Source organism: Pleurodeles waltl, chromosome 4_1 (assembly GCF_031143425.1).
Source record: "Pleurodeles waltl isolate 20211129_DDA chromosome 4_1, aPleWal1.hap1.20221129, whole genome shotgun sequence".
NCBI lineage: Eukaryota > Metazoa > Chordata > Amphibia > Caudata > Salamandridae > Pleurodeles > Pleurodeles waltl.
The window spans coordinates 194,744,787-194,763,587 of record NC_090442.1 but is presented as its reverse complement, the minus strand read 5'-3'; the positions used below and the strand labels follow the sequence as shown (position 1 = coordinate 194,763,587).

The 18,801-nt window shown below is 48.5% G+C and overlaps 1 protein-coding gene across 7 annotated transcripts in view; it reads right to left on the bottom strand.

The window, feature by feature from the left end:
- Positions 1-9,398: 9,398 nt before the first annotated feature.
- The window catches only part of DCP1B (decapping mRNA 1B), a 152,075-nt gene continuing 142,672 nt past the window's right edge, over positions 9,399-18,801 (bottom strand). For 6 of the 7 annotated variants that reach the window (XM_069228074.1, XM_069228075.1, XM_069228078.1 and 3 more), the window contains one exon: positions 9,399-17,311. In XM_069228074.1, coding sequence (XP_069084175.1) covers positions 17,231-17,311 — 81 coding nt within the window. In that variant the 3' untranslated portion in view covers positions 9,399-17,230. The remainder of the gene's footprint in view (positions 17,312-18,801) is intronic. The other variant, XR_011202233.1, reaches the window with a different exon arrangement.

The following is an 18,801-nucleotide window of genomic DNA, read 5'->3' as shown; positions in this document are numbered from 1 at the left end:
CCATCTCAAGACCTCTGCGACTCCCTAGCCTCCTACTTCCACTGCAAGATTGCAGACATCCATGACAGCTTTAGCACCCAGACCCCGCCCCCCCTGGCAACCACCAACACCACAGACTCACCTCTGACCAACCTCCAGCTCTCCTGGACCCCCGTCAATAACAACGACACCATCGAAATCATGAATACCATCCACTCTGGCTGTCCATCTGACCCCTGCCCTCACCACATCCTCAACAAAGCAAGGTCCGTCATCGCACCCCAACTACAGAATATCATCAACAGCTCCTTCGAGTCCGCCACCTTCCTGGAGAGCTGGAAACACGCAGAGATCAAGGCCCTCCTCAAAAAACCCAAGGCGGACCCAAAGGACCGCAAGAACTTCCTGCCTATCTCCCTGGTCCCCTTCCCAGCAAAAGTCATCGAGAAGGCTGTCAGACAACTAACCCGCTTCCTCAAGGAGAACAGCACCCTGGACCCTTCCCAATCCGGATTCTGCAGCACCCACAGTACCGAAACTGCCCTCATTGCTGTCACCGATGACATCAGAACCATACTGGACAATGGCGAAACTGCGGTCCTCATCCTCCTGGACCTATCGGCCGCGTTAGACACCGCCTGCCACCACACCCTACGCTCACGTCTCAGCAATGCAGGAATCTGCAACCCCTGGACTGGGTCACCTCCTTTCCCACCCGCAGAACCCAGAGAGTCCACCTCCCCCCCCATTCTGCTCGGAGGCCACCAAAATCATCTGCGGCGTACCCCAAGGTTTGTCCCTCAGCCCGACCCCCTTCAACGTCTACATGGCGCCGCTCGCTAACATCGCCCGATTCCACAACCTCAACATCATCTCATAAGCCGACGACACCCAGCTGATCCTCTCCCTCACCAAGGACTCCGCCAAGACCAACCTCCATGAAGGAATGAAGGCCATCGCCGAATGGATGAAGAACAGCTGCCTCAAACTCAATTCGAACACGGCGGAAGTCCTCATCTTCGGCTCCACCCTCTCCACATGGGATGACTGCTGGTGGCCTGCCACTCTCGGAGCTGCTCCGACTCCCACCGACCATGCACGCAACCTATGATTCATCTTGGACTCCTCATTATCCATGACCCGGCAAGTCAACGCCATCTCTTCCTCCTGCTTCAACACCCTCTGCATGCTACGAAAGATCTACAAATGGTTCCCCACAGAATCCAGAAGAACAGTCACCCAAGCCCTCATAAGCAGCAAACTGGACTAAGGCAATGCCCTCTAGGCAGGAACCACGGCCAAACTCCAGAAGAGGCTGCAACACATCCAGAACGCCTCTGCACGCCTCATCCTGGACATCCCCCGCCACTGTCACATCAGAGGCCATCTGAGAAACCTGCACTGCCTCCCAGTCAACAAGAGAATCACCTTCAAACTCCTCACCCACGCTCACAAAGCACTGCACAACACCGGAACAGAATACCTCAACAGACGGCTCTCCTTTTACACCCCGACCTGACATCTCCGCTCCGCCGACCTCACCCTCGCAACCGTCCCACGCATCCGCAGAACTACAACGGGCGGCAGATCATTCTCGCACCTCACCGCCAAGACGTGGAACACTCTTCCTACCCACCTGCGTCGGACCAAAGACCTCCTTGCCTTCAGGAAACTTTTCAAGACCTGGCTGTTCGAGCAGTAGCAGCACCTCCCCAACCTCAGTGCCTTGAGACCCTCACGGGTGAGTAATGCACTTTACAAATTCCTGATTGATTGATGTATTGATCCATCCTAATCCAGTTGGCCAGGCTCTCAATTGCCAGTGCAAAGAGCACCGGCGACAGGGGACTGTCTTGCCCTCCTTTGTAATCTAAATTCTCGCAAGAGATAGCCATTGACTCTCACTTTTGCAATGGGGTTGTTATATAATAGCTCAATCCACCATTGGAATTTCGGGCCAAATCACATTTTTGCAAGAGTTCCAAACATGTACCTCCATTCAATGGAGTTGAATGCGTTATTAGCATCCAGGAAAAGTATGGCTCTCCCTTTGGTGAAGTTTGTTATCAAAGCCAGATTACTGTGAAGCCGTCAGAGATTCAATACTGTGGAGCGGCCGGGTATGAACCCAGTTTGATCCGGTTGGACCAGGGTCATCATTACTTTCCCGAGTCTGATCGCCAGCGCTTTAACTAGGATTTTGACATCAGCGTTTAATAGCGAGATCCGGCTGGTCCCTAGGCTTGCCCGGTTAAGACAACAGGACAATCATCACTGACCTCATGTCTTTGGGGAGTTCCCCAAGGCTTTAAGTGAAGCTGCGTGCAAGTGTGGCAGCAGGCACTTACGAAGTTTTTGAAATAACTCAATTGGGAACCCATTGGGCCCCGGGGTTTTCCCCATCTGCAGTTGCCCCATTGCCTCAGCCAGTTCTTCCTCAGTGATGTCCTCCTCTAACCCTGTGCTTTGAAGTGGGGATAGTTGTGCCATGGGACATTCTGCGATGAAACTGTCTATTTCTTCCTCTGGAATGGTTATACGGGATTCATAGAAATCTGCCATTTGGGCAGCCAGTTTTTCCATAACACCCTTGGGCTCTCCAATTATCTCCCCTTTAACTGTCTGTATTTCTATGATAAGGGAATCACTTTGTTCTTTCATGCCTATCCAGGCTAATAGTTTACCTGTCTTTTTACCTGCCTCGTATAGGTGTTTACTTTTTAAAAGATATTGGCGTTTAACTTCGTCCTTAGCCACTACATTATATTCCTCCCATTTTTTGCACCGTCGCTTTCTTTGTTTCCCGTTCTGGCGACACTGCATATCTATGCTCTAATGCTATATTCATTCTCCAGTGTGAGTAGCCTTTTCTGTCTATTCCTTCTGTTTCCCTCCTCTCCCCCTAGGGCCACCCCTCTAATCGTGGCCCTATACGCCTCACACAAAGTCACTGGGCTCTGTACCGAAGCCATATTCTCTGTAAAATAATGTTGTGATGCTTGTCCTAACTCTTCTACCACTTTTGCATTTTGTAGTCGCCAGGTTTCCATCCACCTCCCACTCGCTGGTGGTCGGGTTGCCAAGGATAGTGCCACCTGCAATGGAGCATGATCACTAATCCCCCTGGCCAAGTATTTTGCCTCTTTAATTCCATGTAATAGATCTGCGGTGGTGAAAAAGTAGTCTAGTCTTGAGTGGGCATCGTGAACAGCTGAATAATATGAGTATCCTCTTTCCTGATCGTGCAGGGATCTCCACACGTCACTAAGGCCCATTGCATGTGGGAACCCCGCCAGTTTATCAGTGGTTGAGTGCCCTTGCTGCGATTTCCTATTTCTTTCTAACCCCGTGTCCATTACTAGGTTGAAGTCTCCACCCAAAAATGGGGTGGGGGGGAGGCCCTATGCAAAGCCCCCGTCCGTCCCCCATGTCCAGTCCTGTTAGGCCATGTACGTTTCACAATTTGTTAAACCTGTTTATTTGTCAGCCCAACAGGTCCGCCATCATTGGGTCACCTGAGGAAGCTGTTCCTCCTCCGATCCCAGCTCTGATCCAGACTGTTCGGTGCCGGTTCCCCCTGTGTCCGGGGTGAACCCCCTGAATCCGCCACTCGTCTGAGCCCTGTTTTTCCTCCTGAGGTCCTGGAGCACTTTCACTTGTACAACCTTGATTTGCTCCTGGTCCAGGGTGGCAGCAGACCCCCTTTAGGCCCTCGACGCCCTGGGTTTCATCTTTCTGTTTGTTCATCTTGTATTGTCATTCACTCGGAGTCTGTTTTCACGGTGAAGTCTGTGCGTCTCCAGCCATTCCCAAGCCTCCTGTGGTGACGTTAGAAAGTGTGTCCTCCCCTCATATTCGATCCTAAGTTTCGCTGGATACAGCAGTGCATATTTCATGTATTTTTGACGTAAAACCTTCTTAACTGGGGCAAAGGCACCCCTTTGCTTCTGGACAGGTTAGTTTAGTCTGGATAGATATTTATCTCCTTTCCTTCCATTTTCCAGGGACCCATCTTCTTCGCCCCCTGGAGGATCACATCTCGATCTCTGAAATACATTAGCCTTACTATTATCGACCTTGGGGACGCCCCCGGTGGTGGAGGGACCGCCGGGATCCTCTGGGCCCGCTCCACCAAGAAGAACTTGGAAGGCGTTCCTCCCAGCACTACATCGCTCAGCCATGTCTCTATATATAGGTCCAGTGATGGGCCATCCACCCTCTCCCGGACCCCCACCAGATGGATATTATACCTTTGAGACCTGCTTTCAGCATCCTCCAGTTTATTTGCCATCATCTTCAGTTCGTTGTTCATGAGTGCCATCTTCTGAGTGAGCTCCTTCACCTGTGGGCCCGTTGTCCCCAGCTTGTCTTCTGTTTCTTTGATGCAATCCTTTATATTTGCTGTGGTCTTCTCCCAGGAGGCCCACCTCCCCCGCGAGTGTTGCAATCGGAGTCTCTAGGGCCGACTTGGATTCCTGTATAGCCGCTAAAAACGCTGTGGTATGCTGCGCTAGGCCTCGTTCCCTCATTCATCGTTTCGTGGGGCGCCACAGGGGGGGGCGGCTTCGATAGGTATTTCCCTGCTGACCCGTTGCTTCCCCATGGTCTCCCAACTCCGAAACAGGCCTCCTCTCCAGTAGTACAATTTGGGGGGGGGTGGGGGGAGGAGAGTAGGGGTGGGGACGTTGTATAATTTGATCACTTCAGTCAGGTGAAGAGAGGGGGAGGGTGGGGGGTGACAGGCTGTCCCTAGGCTAGGTGGTTCCCCCCTCTTTATTTCTTTGCACTGTCCGTCTATCCACACGTGCCAATGTCCATCAGCTGAGCCCTTGCCTCCTCGCTGCCAGCCAGTTTCCTCCGGGCCCTAGGCTCACGCTCCCAGCACGACGAGGAAGGTCCCAAGCCACCCCCCCTTGGGCCCTATATCAGGCAGTGGGGCCATCGCGCTGTTCTCGTATCCCCGTCGCTGGCCCAGGAGGGGGGCCATCCATCTATGGTCTTCGTTGAGGTGGGTGGATGCACGCACACCACCCTCAGGGCTTCTTTTTGACCTCTGGCCCGTCCTGACGTCTCACTGCCAGGCTGCAAAGATGACCGCTGCACCCAGCCACCTCGGGTTCCCCTTCTCTGGAGAGATTCCCTCCTGCCGTTGTGCCTCTTTTTCCGCTCGGCCCACAGTGGCCTTGGCGCAGCCCTGATTGCGCCCCTGGGCCGAACCCCGCTCCACCAGTTATTCCACCGGTGCCCTGGACCCAGCAGGGAACCAGAATTACTGTTTTCGTGTCCCTCTCACGGTCCTAAGAGGGGGTAGGACTCCCATCCACGGCTTCCATTAATGCAGGGGAGGGGGGTTAATGTGTACGCTACCATCCGGGATTCTTTTAGGCACTGGTCTGTCCTGATGTCTCACTGCTGGGCCTTGCCTGCAACGATGGCGGCTGCCTCTCAGCTCCAGGCTGCTCTGTTGCTTCGTCCGGCCTAAGGCCTATCCTTGCTTCCCTGTGCCAGGCCTCACCCTGCAAGACGGCGGCCGCCACTGCCTCTGTGCTCCCGACCGTGCCAGCCGCACAGGACACCTCCGGCATCACTTCTCCTGTGCTCCCCCTTGGGCCCCGACGGGGGAGTTATACTTTTGCCACTTTGTCCCCGCAGCCTTGAGCACGCTCCTGCGCTCACCTCCATCCTCCCCAGTCCCAGCCTGTCCTGACGTCTCGCTGCTGGCCCGTGCCTGCAAGGATTGCTGCTGCCGCTGTCCCACAGCTCCTGGCCGCTCTGCTGCTTCCTTAGGCCTCCAGCCTATTCTGGCATCTCTGCCAGGTCTCACCTGAAGATGGCAGCCGCCGCTGCCCCGGCTGCGCCGCAACTCCCCGCACGTCTGGGGCAGCCGCACGGGTCACCTCCGGCTTCACCTATCCGGTGCTCACCCTGAGTTCAGGCCGGTGAGTTAGTCTTCTGCCGCTTTGTCCGCGCGGCCTTAAGCGCACTCACCTCCGTCCTCCACCGGCCACCTGCTCTGCCGACTGGTCCGTGGGCGCCCTGGCGGGGAGCCAAAACCATGTCCATGGGCACGGCGGGGGGCCCTTTCCAGGATGATTGCCCCCCTTTTAGAGGCGACAACAGTCAGAGCTCCAGACTACACGTCCGACTCCATTGCCGGTTTGGCCACACCCCTCCTAGTTTGTCATCAGGTGGATCTAGGCAAGTATCTCCAGGAGGCCGCTCTGACCCCCGCGGCCCATCGGTGATGCTTGAAGGTGATCTTAGACTGTTTCGCATCTGCCTTCTCCATGTCGGCAGTCTCGGCGACTGTCAGTGTACAGGCAGCCGGTCCACTAGAGAGGGCAAAAAAAAATAAGGCTACAGAAGGTGTAAGGATAGGTCTCACCTCACCTTGGAGTTTTCTGTGTCCTTCTGGACTTTTCAAGCATGGTGTCAACCTGAAGTCCGAACAGGTGGCCCCCATCAAAAGCATGGTGTCAACCTGCAGTCCGAACACGTGGGCCTCATAGAATGGCAGGTTGACAAGGTGCTGCAATAGTAACCACTAAGGAATCTGGTGGGACATGATCCCTGATATGGCAGGTCAGAGGGCGTAGGTTTATATATTTTTTTTTTAATACGTGGTTTCACCACACAAGATTTCACCAGCTATTTAAATATCTCAAGAGCATCAGGACAGAGTGCTTGGTCTTTGAGAGCATCTCCATCAAAGTCACCACCCTCGGTTGGCATACATCTTATGGTATGCAGCCAAGCGTTGAATAATACTATGCTACGCCATGGTATCATTTGGTATGGAGGTCCTGACTGGGACGTGTTCCAAATCAGGGTCGGTCAGAGGGTCTATGGTATAATCCTCCCAAAGATCTCCTGGTGTACCAGGGTAAACAGGGAATAAGGGATAGGACTGCCAATATGACTCTGGGATGCCGAGCCAGGATCTTGGGCGGACTCAACAAATGCTTTCCCCTTTTCCTCATGCTCCAGCGAGAGGCAAAGATTGCAGCAGGCGTGGAGGTCGGCCCTGGGGTACTTAGAATGGCATCTTTCAAAGGGCACCCTTCTATTACCTGAGCACTTGGATGGACATTGAAGCTTTTGTGTCTGTTGATTGGCGAGTGCTGTGCTCAGACACCCGTCAATACCTCCGTGAGAAGTCTTGTTGCTCGCCCTTGCTACCATCCATCAGGTGCAAAAAGGGTTGTACTTGGCCCAGTTTACAAGTCATAGTAGGATAGACACTAGCCCGTTTAGTAGTCTGGACATGACTTTGTAATAGTTTACCTAAATCAAGGTTTTGCTAGCTTCCATTTCACTTAAGGAACACCACCCTTCATGTTGTCTAAAACACTACAAAATGCTGAAATCTTTACCACAGGTCCCATTATAGTTTGAATGTGCTGTAAAGAACAACACTTACAGGGAGCCATGCAAAGCAAAAGAAGGCCACGGTGGCATGGTGAAGCGTTGGACACACCCGGCCATGAAGTCGATCAGAGTCAAGAGGCACTGTAAAAATACCACCATTGAGGGCCATGCTTTTATTACTCGTGGCTCTGGTAGCGCCCTGTAGACGTATTTAAACTGCAGCATCAACCCCTAGTTCACCTTTTAAGACTCCGGGGAATTCCAATTATCCTTTTTCAACAGCGCTAATACTAGTTTGCTTGACGTCACATTTAAATAGTGTGTAAATAACTGATTGATACGAGGCCTCCTTCTTGAACTATTGACCTTATATTGCCAAAGTTCCCAAATGCGCTCCCCAGCCCTACAGTAAGCCATCTGTGACATCATTTGCGGTGGGGGCTCTTACTCCCGAGGGCTTCCCTCAGCAAGTTCCTTGTTGAGGGATTGATTTACCAATGTTGTGAGTTGCAGTCTGTCTTCCGAATTTCTGAGGCTCGGGGACCATTTATCCTCTAGGCAATTATGCAGACTTTTGTAGAATTATCTATACACCAAGATCAAGCAACACCAATTTTGTGTTATTGAAATCCTGCTGCACTTTGTCAGGCTGTGAGTCATTTAAAAGAATGGATAGACAAATATTCCTTAATGTCTTAAGTTGGCTGCAAACTCGTATGCATTTTGAAAAGATGCACTGAGCTCACTTCAGACCAAAGGGTAGTGCTGCAACCTAGTAATGGGGTCTTCACACAGCAACCCTCATGTACGCCTTTTGCCTTTTAAGGATGGGAATGTGTAAACATGCAGCCTGAAGATCTCTTGCATACATGAAGGTTCCTTGTTAAAGGGGACAGAAATTTGGTAAAGACCTAACATTTAAAGCTTTCCCTACTGATCCACTAGTTGTTAGTCTCTAGATCTAATACTGTTGTAAACTGTCGTGGGTGGGTGATTTGCATCAGAAAGTATCTGGAACACATTCCGCCTCCCTTTAGGAGATGGAGGAGCTGGTACAATTGTTCGCTTTTTGGATGGCTCTTCTGGTACCTAAATAAGAAGGTACTTTGACATTGTCTCTGGAGGAATTGGGTGGTTTTGCCTTGAACTACAATGAGTAACTATGCTCACACCTGTCTCCTGTGATTTTTTGCACTCTTCCATGTGGAAAGATACTGTTCCCTCTACTGGAGTGGCGACTGGAGGCTGGGGCATTGAAAAGTGACATGCAGGTGTTTGAGGCTGGTTTTTATGGTATTGATGAAGTTACTTACTTTCTGTAACGCTCTTTCCGGTGGCTACTTATCTAACTGCATATTCTGCATCTTGTGAATATTCCACACGTTAGACTCTATTTGAAAAACTCAAAAACATTATTCCTACAGGTTGTAAGATGGAATCATGCTACTCCATGTCTACGTGGTTCCATTCTGGAAGTGAACACGGAGCAGCATAACGGTGCCACCACAAATACTAAAGTGTGTTTCATTTGCAGGCTGAAAAGAGTCCATTCCACAGAACGAGGAGATGCAGAATCTGCAGTTATCAAGTATCCAACAGTAAGAGCATTCGCAAAGGTAACTAACTTGTTCTTCTAATGTATAGTTCTGCTGCAGATTCCACGTTTGTTAAGAGATATTAAAGCAATTCCTCCCCCAGGTGGTGGGACTGTGGAACGACTTGTATCAAAGACATGCAAGATCAAAATGGGGAAAAGGCCATTCTGACGGAACTGTCTTGGCAAAAGTGTTTTGTGAATGTGCGCACTGAACCCCAAGTAGCAGCCTAGTGTAGGAAGCGGACTCTCTATGTAGTGCAGTAAAATGAAGTACACTGCAGAGAGTCCAGAGGATCCTCAATTGGTATTGCAGGGGCAACAGTAGATCGGACTAATGCTCTATTTTGTGGTAGTGTGGGTGAGCAGTTACGCTTATCAGAAGCTAGAGCTAAGCATTTGTTGCACTCAGAGGCAATAAATGAGACACACACTCAAAGAATAAATCCGAGACCAATTTAGAAAAATAATTCTTTTTATATATGTTTCAAACCCAAGAACTTTGTGATCAAGTATGCAGACTTTTAAGCATAAATACTTGGCAGTTTCAGAAATCAACAGTGCAATTTTCAGAGTTCTCTCAATGTTATCCTATGAAGGAAAAACAATGTTCAACAAACAGGGTTAACAATGACTTACAAAGCCAATCTCACGAAGCAAAGGTAAGACCTAGACACTGATCAGAACCACACCAATGGGTCACACAGGGCTGTACTGGGGCGGCCGGGTGCAAAGATGAAATAAGGTGTCGGTGCCCAATGCCCGAGTTGGACCTCGTGACAAAGAGGCTGCAGGCTCTGGCTAGTAAGGCAGTCAGGGACAACACGCAGATAAGTAGACTTAGGTATTTTTAGGTGTCTGTTTTTCTCGTCTGGGAGCACTTGCAGTCAGGGTGTCTGACATGTTGAGGCTACAGGCGTCGCCGGGGAATCCATCAGGGGTGGACTTGAGTTCTTAGGAGCAGGGGGATGATGGTGGTACTGATGACCCACCTCAGCTGGGGTCAGGGATCACTGGTACAGTGGTTGCTGGAGGTGCCAGATTTTCTCTCGCCACAAGCCTGTGAGAGAGAAGACCTGTGTGCAGAGGCTGCAGGTGTCTCGGGAGAGTCCAAAATGGGTGAGACCACACTGGACTTGGTCTCTGGGACGCTGGGAACCCGTGTCGGCACCGTTGAATGGCTTCACCTCTGGTCCTGGGCGGCTGGTGCAGTGGTCAAGTCTGGTGTTCGGTTTCTGGGGTCTAGCAGCTGCAGAGACTTTTCTTTGGAGTTCTGGAGCATGGTCAGCTGCTTCTTTTCCTCTTCTGAAGGTGCAACTCTTCTTTGTCCGGGTCTTCCAAGGTTGTTGAAGTCTGAGTTTGAGGGGTTCAGGGGTGCCACCTTTAGGGTGACTACACCCTTCTTATGACCACTCCCGCTGGGAAGTGGGCATAGCCCTAACCATAGTGGCCTAATTCCGTCCAAGTAACCCGGAGGAATCTGAAAAGTAGTGTCCACTTCAGGTCGTCCACCTTAGGGGTGGGACTAGCATGAAGTGGGAGCTCCTCCTAATTTAATTCATTTTCTTGCCTGTGCTGCTGCCAAAAGTGGGGTCAGGACAGGGGGGTTGGTCATCTCCGCTATTTGGAGAGACCTGCATCACATTACAAAGGCTGTGAGACCTGAGAAGCTTCCCTCCCTGGCATGTCCATCCTGCCTGAATGAGGTGGTACCACCTCCAGCCTTTGTCTCTGGCCCGCAAGAGCGCTTTCTCTCAACTTACGGGGCCAGAAACGCATCTATGGTGGCTGAACTGGTCAGGACCAGTCAGCCAGCACACTAGCAGCTGGTAGGTTCAGGGGGCACCTCTTAGGTGCCCTCTGTGTGCATTTATTAATAAATCCATCACTGGGGTCAGCGAGGGTTTATTATTCCGAGATGTTTGATACCAAACATCCCAGGGTTCAGACAAGACATCATGTAGCTGTGGAACTCAATGACCAGTGTCCAGCACATGCATTTAAAATAGCTTCCCTGTGCACTTACTATGTCTCCGAATCAACTGAGACATACAAGGGGCACATCTGCTCATGCATATATGCCCTCACATGTGCCTTGATGCACCCTGCCTTAGGGGTGATTTACACCTGGCACATGCAGTGAGTGTGGACCTGTCACACAGGGTGTGTGTCAGGTCATGTTTTCAATTTAATCTGCACCAAAACATGCAGTCTGCAATGGCAGCACTGAGTTTGTTAGGTGGGGGACTCTGGGGGTGGCATAACTACTTCTGCAGACCTCAAAGACCTTCCTTAGTACCCTCAGGCTGTAGGTACAAGGGGTACCATTTACTAGGGACTTACGGTGATAGCTTAAGAGTTTGCCAAATGTGCAAAACAACTGTGCAGTTTTGGGGAAAGATCTGGCACTGGGATCTGGTTAGCAGGGACAGTGCACTAACAGTCAGTCACATCAGAAACCAGGCAAAAAGTGGGGCTAACCATGTCAAAAAGGGTGCTTTCTTACATCTAGTGAACCCATTGTTTCATATGTGACTTATCTAGGACAGACACTCTGCATGCTGGTGCAATAGCAGCAGTCTTGGCTCGAGTGGAATGAGCCCTTAATCCCTCAGGAAGCTACTTGTTAGTTAATGCATAGCAGATTTTAATACATAGAACTATTCATGTAGATCTGCTTCTTTTCTGCACTTCCTTGCCTTTTTGTACTATAGAGAAGCCCATAAAAAGTTGATTGTCCACCTGATGGTCCATCGTATCATCAATGCAGAAACTGAGGTTTTTTTGGGGGTCCAGAAGGTAAAAACTTTCCTCTTTCGAGGGGTGAGACGGGGTAAAAAAAAAAAAAAAAAAAAAAGTTGGAAGGGTGATAGGGTGCCCGACATTGAAAACAGCTATACTACTTTTGGCAGCTCTAGGTCTCAGCACTGTGTGTTCTGGAAAAACAGAGTTTACTGTTGGTGGACCGAAACTAAATTGAGCAAAGGATGATGATCTGAGAGCCATAAAAAAGCTGACAAAATGTCAGACAGTTTGGCTGTAATGGGTCCCTCTGGAGGTTGTCATACCAAGCCTCAAACTTGTTTCCCCAGCCTGTGTGTACACCTACTGTGCGGAAGGGCACCTAGCTGGCAAATGTAATCAACTGCTCCCATTCAGGGCTCCCATTCAGTCGCCACGCATTGAAATTCAGGTTATGCAGATCTAGGTGAGGGACCCTGCCCTGCTGCTGCAACAAATCCTCCCAAAGCCACAGCCTGCTCACAGGACAGATGCTCATGCCCAGATGTTCAGGGTATATCCCACTCCTGGCCCAAACTGGAACCTCTAGAATGACTTGGCCTAGGTTGGTTCTGATCTTTTTGAGGACCCTAAACAGGGGAGACATGGGCGGAAAGGCATTTAAGAGTCCTGAGCTCCACTCTAGACGGGATGTGTCTCCGAGAGAGAGCCTTCTTGGTAACTCCAATGCGTAAAAGTGTTGAAATTGCATGTTTTTGGTGATGGCAAAAGGATGTGTTCTGGGCTCTCGCCATTGGTGGAAGATGTCCTGCACCACTTTCAGATGAAATTGCCATTTATGATCTGCTAGGCAGGGGCAGACAAGTTCATCCAACTTGGAATTGAGCGATCCAGTCAGGTGATGCACCATCCGAGAAATGCTCTGGTAATTCAGCCATTTCCAAAGGCATAGGCTTTCTGGACTCTAGACCCAGAGTGATGCCACAGCCTGCTCACAGGACAGATGCTCATGCCCAGATGTTCAGGGTATATCACACTCCTGGCCCAAACTGGAACCTCTAGAATGACTTGGCCTAGGTTGGTTCTGATCTTTTTGAGGACCCAAAACAGGAGAGACATGGGCGGAAAGGCATTTAAGAGTCCTGAGCTCCACTCTAGACGGGATGTGTCTCCGAGAGAGAGCCTTCTTGGTAACTCCAATGCGTAAAAGTGTTGAAATTGCATGTTTTTGGTGATGGCAAAAGGATGTGTTCTGGGCTCTCGCCATTGGTGGAAGATGTCCTGCACCACTTTCAGATGAAATTGCCATTTATGATCTGCTAGGCAGGGGCAGACAAGTTCATCCAACTTGGAATTGAGCGATCCAGTCAGGTGGTGCACCATCCGAGAAATGCTCTGGTAATTCAGCTATTTCCAAAGGCATAGGCTTTCTGGACTCTAGTCCCAGAGTGATGTGGGAGCCTGGTTTCCATCTGAGACCAGAGTACTCTGATCCCCCATCTCGCCTAATCATAGTTAAGCAGTCACCAGTGGAGATATTTTGCAATCTCCTCCGAAACCTGGTTAGGATCAAATAGGTTCTCCTGGTGATAAGACCACGGAGATTTCAGATTCCACTGAAGAGCCTGCATAGGTCATCTGGCATGACCAGTAGGATGCAGGAGGCTAGGCTAATAGCCCCAGTTGTTTTAGAGTCATCCTCACTACAATCCACGGCAGAGGCTGAAACATTCAGATCACAGCCTGAATGCCCAGGACTCTCTGCTTTGGGGTAAAGGTCAAAACTGCACCATACCCAGGACAGCTCAGGTGAACAGAAGTGTATGAAGGAGGTAAGTGTGACTTTCGCATGTTGATAGTGGACCCTAATGTTGTTAGAAGGATCGCTGTCATATGGAGGTGGTCTACGAGTGCCTGGGCTACCATGTCTTCCAACAGCCAGTTGTCAAGGCAGGAGAAGACTGGAACACTCAACCGCCAAAGGTCTGCTGCAACCACTGCCATCACTTTTGTGAACACCTGAGGTACAAGGGTAATGTCAAAAGGGAGCACTGCAAACTGAACACGCTCCTGCCCAAATCTGAACCTCAGATAACGCTTGTGGACCTGCAGGATGGGAATGTGAAAATAAGCGTCCTACAGGTCTAATGCTACCATCCAGGACAAACAGAACGTGTGCCATTGTGAACACCTTGAACATTGAGCACGATGATCCAAGACAGGACATCCTTCTTTAGCATAAGGAAGTTGCAGGAGTAGCACCCAGTTCCTGCTTCCAAGTCTGCAACCCTTTCTATAGCTTGTTTGGGCAAAAGGACTGCACTCCCTGCTGTAAAATGGACATGTGGTTGTCAGCCAGCTGTTTTGATGGGGGAGGTGAAAGTATAGTGGAGTAGAAAATAATGAGAGGGCATAGCCCTGGTGGATAATTTGGAGGATCGATCTATCAGACATAATGGCTTGCCACCCTTAAAGAAAATGGCAGATACAGCCTCCAACAGAGTCACTGTGTTGGAAAGGACACAGTAAAGGGTTATGGGTGCTGCAAGGGCAGGGGACTGAGCTGCATATTGCCCCTGATGGCCTGGGAGCTGTCTTTGGGAGTCTTAGCCTTGGCTCTGAAACAGCTGAGAAGTTTACTGTGCCAGAGGCAGCGCCTGACATAGGTGGTATTGGAAGCCCCAGGTGTGGTTTTGCCTATGTGATTAAAAGCGTGTCTGTAAGGGCCTCAAAAAACAACAGCAGAGGTTTGATAGAAGTCTTAACCTCCATGGGAAGAGGTGCTGAAAGGGCCTGATTCTCATTTGGATTTCTTATGCTTTTTTCTTGGACTGACCTGAAGACATTGATCACAACAAGGATGTGCTGCAAGAACGACTCAGAACAGGAACTGGACTTTTATTTGGACTCTACTAGACACCGCTGTGCCGTCTGGCAGTGTTCAGTGACAGAGCTTTGGGATCTCATATGACCTTCGGGCTCATCTGGGCACAGTCGCTAGTCCTTGAGTTGTGTTCCAGCTCCAAGACTAAATGATATACAAATAGGGATCTGTCAACAACATCTGTTTGTGACAGCCCCTACAAGGTTTAAAAACTGAAGATTTCACTTGCACACTGTTAATATTTTGCAAAATCTAAGACAAAGGATTAGAGCTCTGGATCTGCATCTGAGGGTGCGGAAAGAAAGGAACTGACAACGGTGCACAAGGGCGTTGCCTATATGTGGCTCCATCATCAGTTCTATAGAGGAATGGACCCACATCATGGCACCTAACGAAGTAAAATACTTTTGAGTTTTCCAGATCTAGTCTCATTTCTGGAGAATATTCACAAGGTGAGGAATCTGCGGTTCCCATTAGAAATTTCTGAACCTGCTGTTACTTCTGGTGAGGAATTGAACCCTCAATGGATAAAAACGCTCATACTTAAATTTCTATTGGGTTTCCAATGCTTCCAAACCTACTGCTCTCTGCAGTATTCTTTCTTTTGCCCATCTCCTCCTCTAAATCCTGTCCAAAAAAAAGGAGACAGAGGTTTTGACTTTTTAGTTGTGCGTCTAGTTTTAATGTTATGAGCCTCAACCACAAGTAGGATCTGAGAGGAACACTGTGGCAGTCACCAAACACCACTAGTTCCATTGAATCCACAGCTGAGCTTATTAGCTGTTTAAAGACCAGCGAACCTTTGCACATCATCTCCTCAAAGTCTTTCAAGCGATGATCAGGCAATTGTGAGAATAATCCTTAACCTTAATCCATATTTCCCTTCCATAACAGCCAAGGGGTGCTGCAGCAACAAAATGTTCCAATGTAGCAGCTGGATTACTGCACATTTGTCTGCCTTCTGTGTCAATCCTCCTGCTCTCTGTCAGTAGGCACAGAGTTTTCAGGTGCCGAGGTGTGTCTTCTGAAAGACAAAATAAAAACCAGTTTGGATTGGCTTCAAAAATCTGGATCCTAATGAAGAAGCTTCTTCTTTAGAAGTCCTGGAGTCACTGTGCTCACCTGTGCAGATTTTAAAATGTTTTCTGTAACTTTGGAACAAATGGGAGAAAAGGTCTCTGTGGAGCTCTTGGTTGTAGGACCTCCATTATGATAGAGACTGCCATATGTGGCTCCTCAGTGAAATCCTTTTTTTTAGTCACCCTCCCCCTTACAAGTATACCATGAAACATACTATCATTCACTGATGATACTGCTGCTGGAGATGTAGCAGGGTATGTAGGAGTACAGGAGAAGGGTGTGTCTTTGTCTTGCAAGGAACCGGAAAGCGATGGGTATGGGGACACTGCTGTATGTCTTCTACACTTTTTGGGTATATGTGGTGAGTTTGGGTCTCCTCTAGGGCTGAAGGCTACTTAAGACGATACTGACATACTTCCTACTGTGGATGTAGGATGAGACACCATCTGCGGTAGATGAGGTAAGTTCAGAGGTTCAAGAAGTACTTCATAAGGGTCCCTGGACAGAATTATGCATCTCATCGACCCAAAGACTTAATGATTGACTCCTATGCAGGACACAGTTTAAGTTTCTTTTTGGCAGTAAGTGAAAATGTCAAACACCTTGATGTGGATCTTGGTGCCGTTGAGAAGGGCCTTCACACCGGTGGAGCAATTAAGGAATGTTGCAGTGACACTGAATAATTTAACTGTATCAGGATCTCATCCCTAACAGGAGTGCTTCATCTTTGATGGTGATGCCGACTTCAATGGAGTTGTTGTGGTGTTAACTTTTGGCCCTTGAAAGGCAGAGGTGCCTGTCAGCAATGAGATAAATGGCTATAGAGTCTCTTCTCACCTTTTTTCATCTTTTCCGTTTCTAGGACCACTCTCTTGTTGGGGGGTCCTTATGAGAGTTAGCCACTTTGACAGTGTAACTGGAGTATTCCTGTAAAGCTTTTCTGTTTTTTTCTTCTCTGGAGCCCCCAGAGCCTGCCTCTTAACTTAATCCCCGCTCCATACTGAAGGGTCCTTTGGATATGTTTTGGAAAAGAAAATCATACTCCTTTAGGAAATCAGAATAAGGAAGACACAACACAAACACCTTGAGCACCCAGAGATAGCAAAAAATGACACTGATGCAACTCACACTAAAGGCACCATGGGCAGTGCACGCTCCTGAAGCCTTAAGGGGACATGACACACCTTAACGTGAGCCTACATTTTTTGTCATTTCTTATTCATAACACAGCAGGTTTTAACCATGGGGGCTCCAATGTAGTCTGAGTCTTATCAACGGAGAAGCAAGATTGGGCATCACTAGATGGAACCCTTTCTCAGACTCTTGCAGAAAACTATATTTCAATGATAACGTTTTTAACAAAGAACAGATCTGTGAAATCACATGTTGTTGAACACCACTTAAGGACAGGAACCCACTACGATTGTATTGCCAAGTTGTGTATTGTTTATTTTGTATCTCTTAAATCAAAAACCTTTTTCTCAACGCTATCTGAGGTTCTAGGAAACAGTAAATCAGGCAGGTAAATCAGATAAGCCATCTTGAATTTAATTAAAAAAATAAAAAGTAAATGCTGAATCTTTTCACATTTTCTTGCTCATTGTTCCCTTCGTCAGGTTAGAAACATAGGTGTCATAGATTATATTTAAAAAATGTTCATCGTTCTGTAAAACAAAAACAAAATACTTTGGGTTAATCACTATGTACAGGCATAACATTAGCATCATTGTTCACTGTAAATAGGCTGAGTTACAGCCAAAATGTATAGTAAGTCAGAGCATTTAACAAACTCCCTGGTGTTAGCTGACACACAGTAGTAACAGTACTGACAACAAAAAATTATCCATGATGTCATTGGGACAGGTTATAATTACTACTTTGCTTTTCACCTTGGATGGGAGAGGAAGACTTAGGAAGAGGGCGGGAGAATAAGACGACGGACGGGATAAACAGACAAGGTTACAACTTAAACGTTTAAAGAGAACAATCCCTGCCCCCAAATTGCTACCCCAATTGCTCTGCACCCAAGACCATTCCAGCTCAACTAGGACAATAAACTGCAGAACAGGATCAAACGCATGAACAGATATTCGCCACAATTACTCTATTTTAAATTATTCATAAACTTGAGGAGCCTTAAGCTGGGTGGAGATAAATGCTTTGCACGGTAAGCAAAAATCAAGCAAGCAACTTAGAAGGTAACTTGAAAGATATATCAATATTCAAAATGCTTAGCCCCTTTCTCAAATCCTGCATCAACTTGTAACATCGGATTTCCTGGACTGAAAAGCTAGGAGTACAGGGCTCTGGAATAATGGACCTTTTTGGCTATTTTGGTTCCCTCAAAAACACAAACACCACAAATTGCCTCATCTCAACGTGCTCGGAGAACTATCAGTGTATGGTTTAAAGGTATGAAGCAGGGACATCCCTCACAGATTTCTACAAAGAGGAACCGGTTCGTACAGTATCCTTTAAATGGCCCATTCCCACTTTCATCAATATTTCCAATATCCCGAGATATACAGCCCTGAAAGGGCCTATCCTGTAAATTTTCCATTATGCCAATTTCATCTCTCTCTAGGATCTGTAGAAATGACTGTTCTCATTTAGAATCCTGGGAATGTCATTGCCACCTCGAAAGTATCCACTTTTTTGTAATGTGCCACCAACGATTCCATAACCACTGCTGCCTCTTTTGCGAGTCCCAGGTAGTATGTGACATACTGGCTTTCAGAGTAGGTGCACACCTGAGGTTCAGGTCACCACGCCTGGAGGTTGTGCTGGAACCTCTTGATGCTTCTGATGTTTCTCACTGCACTGTGCTCCACCAGTAAACCTCTTCACACCCTAGATTTTTACTCACAACGCACCTCTTCGGTTACAAATATATAAACCTCTCGTTGCCACAGCAGATGAGCAGTATATCTACATCTAGCAATCAAATGTGCCTAGTCACTGCCTACCTCATTTAGCCAGGTCTGCAGAAGGCAGTCCCTTACTGCAGGGGGGCAGCGTGGCCAGCAGCTAGTCTTGTGTCTCCTACCGCCATTGAGAGCAGGCAGTAAAGTCTAGCACTCAGGTTTCTTGAAAAGTCCAATGACTTCTCTTTCTTCAACTTTTGTGATTTCAGTAAAGCACCCAGCCTCACAAT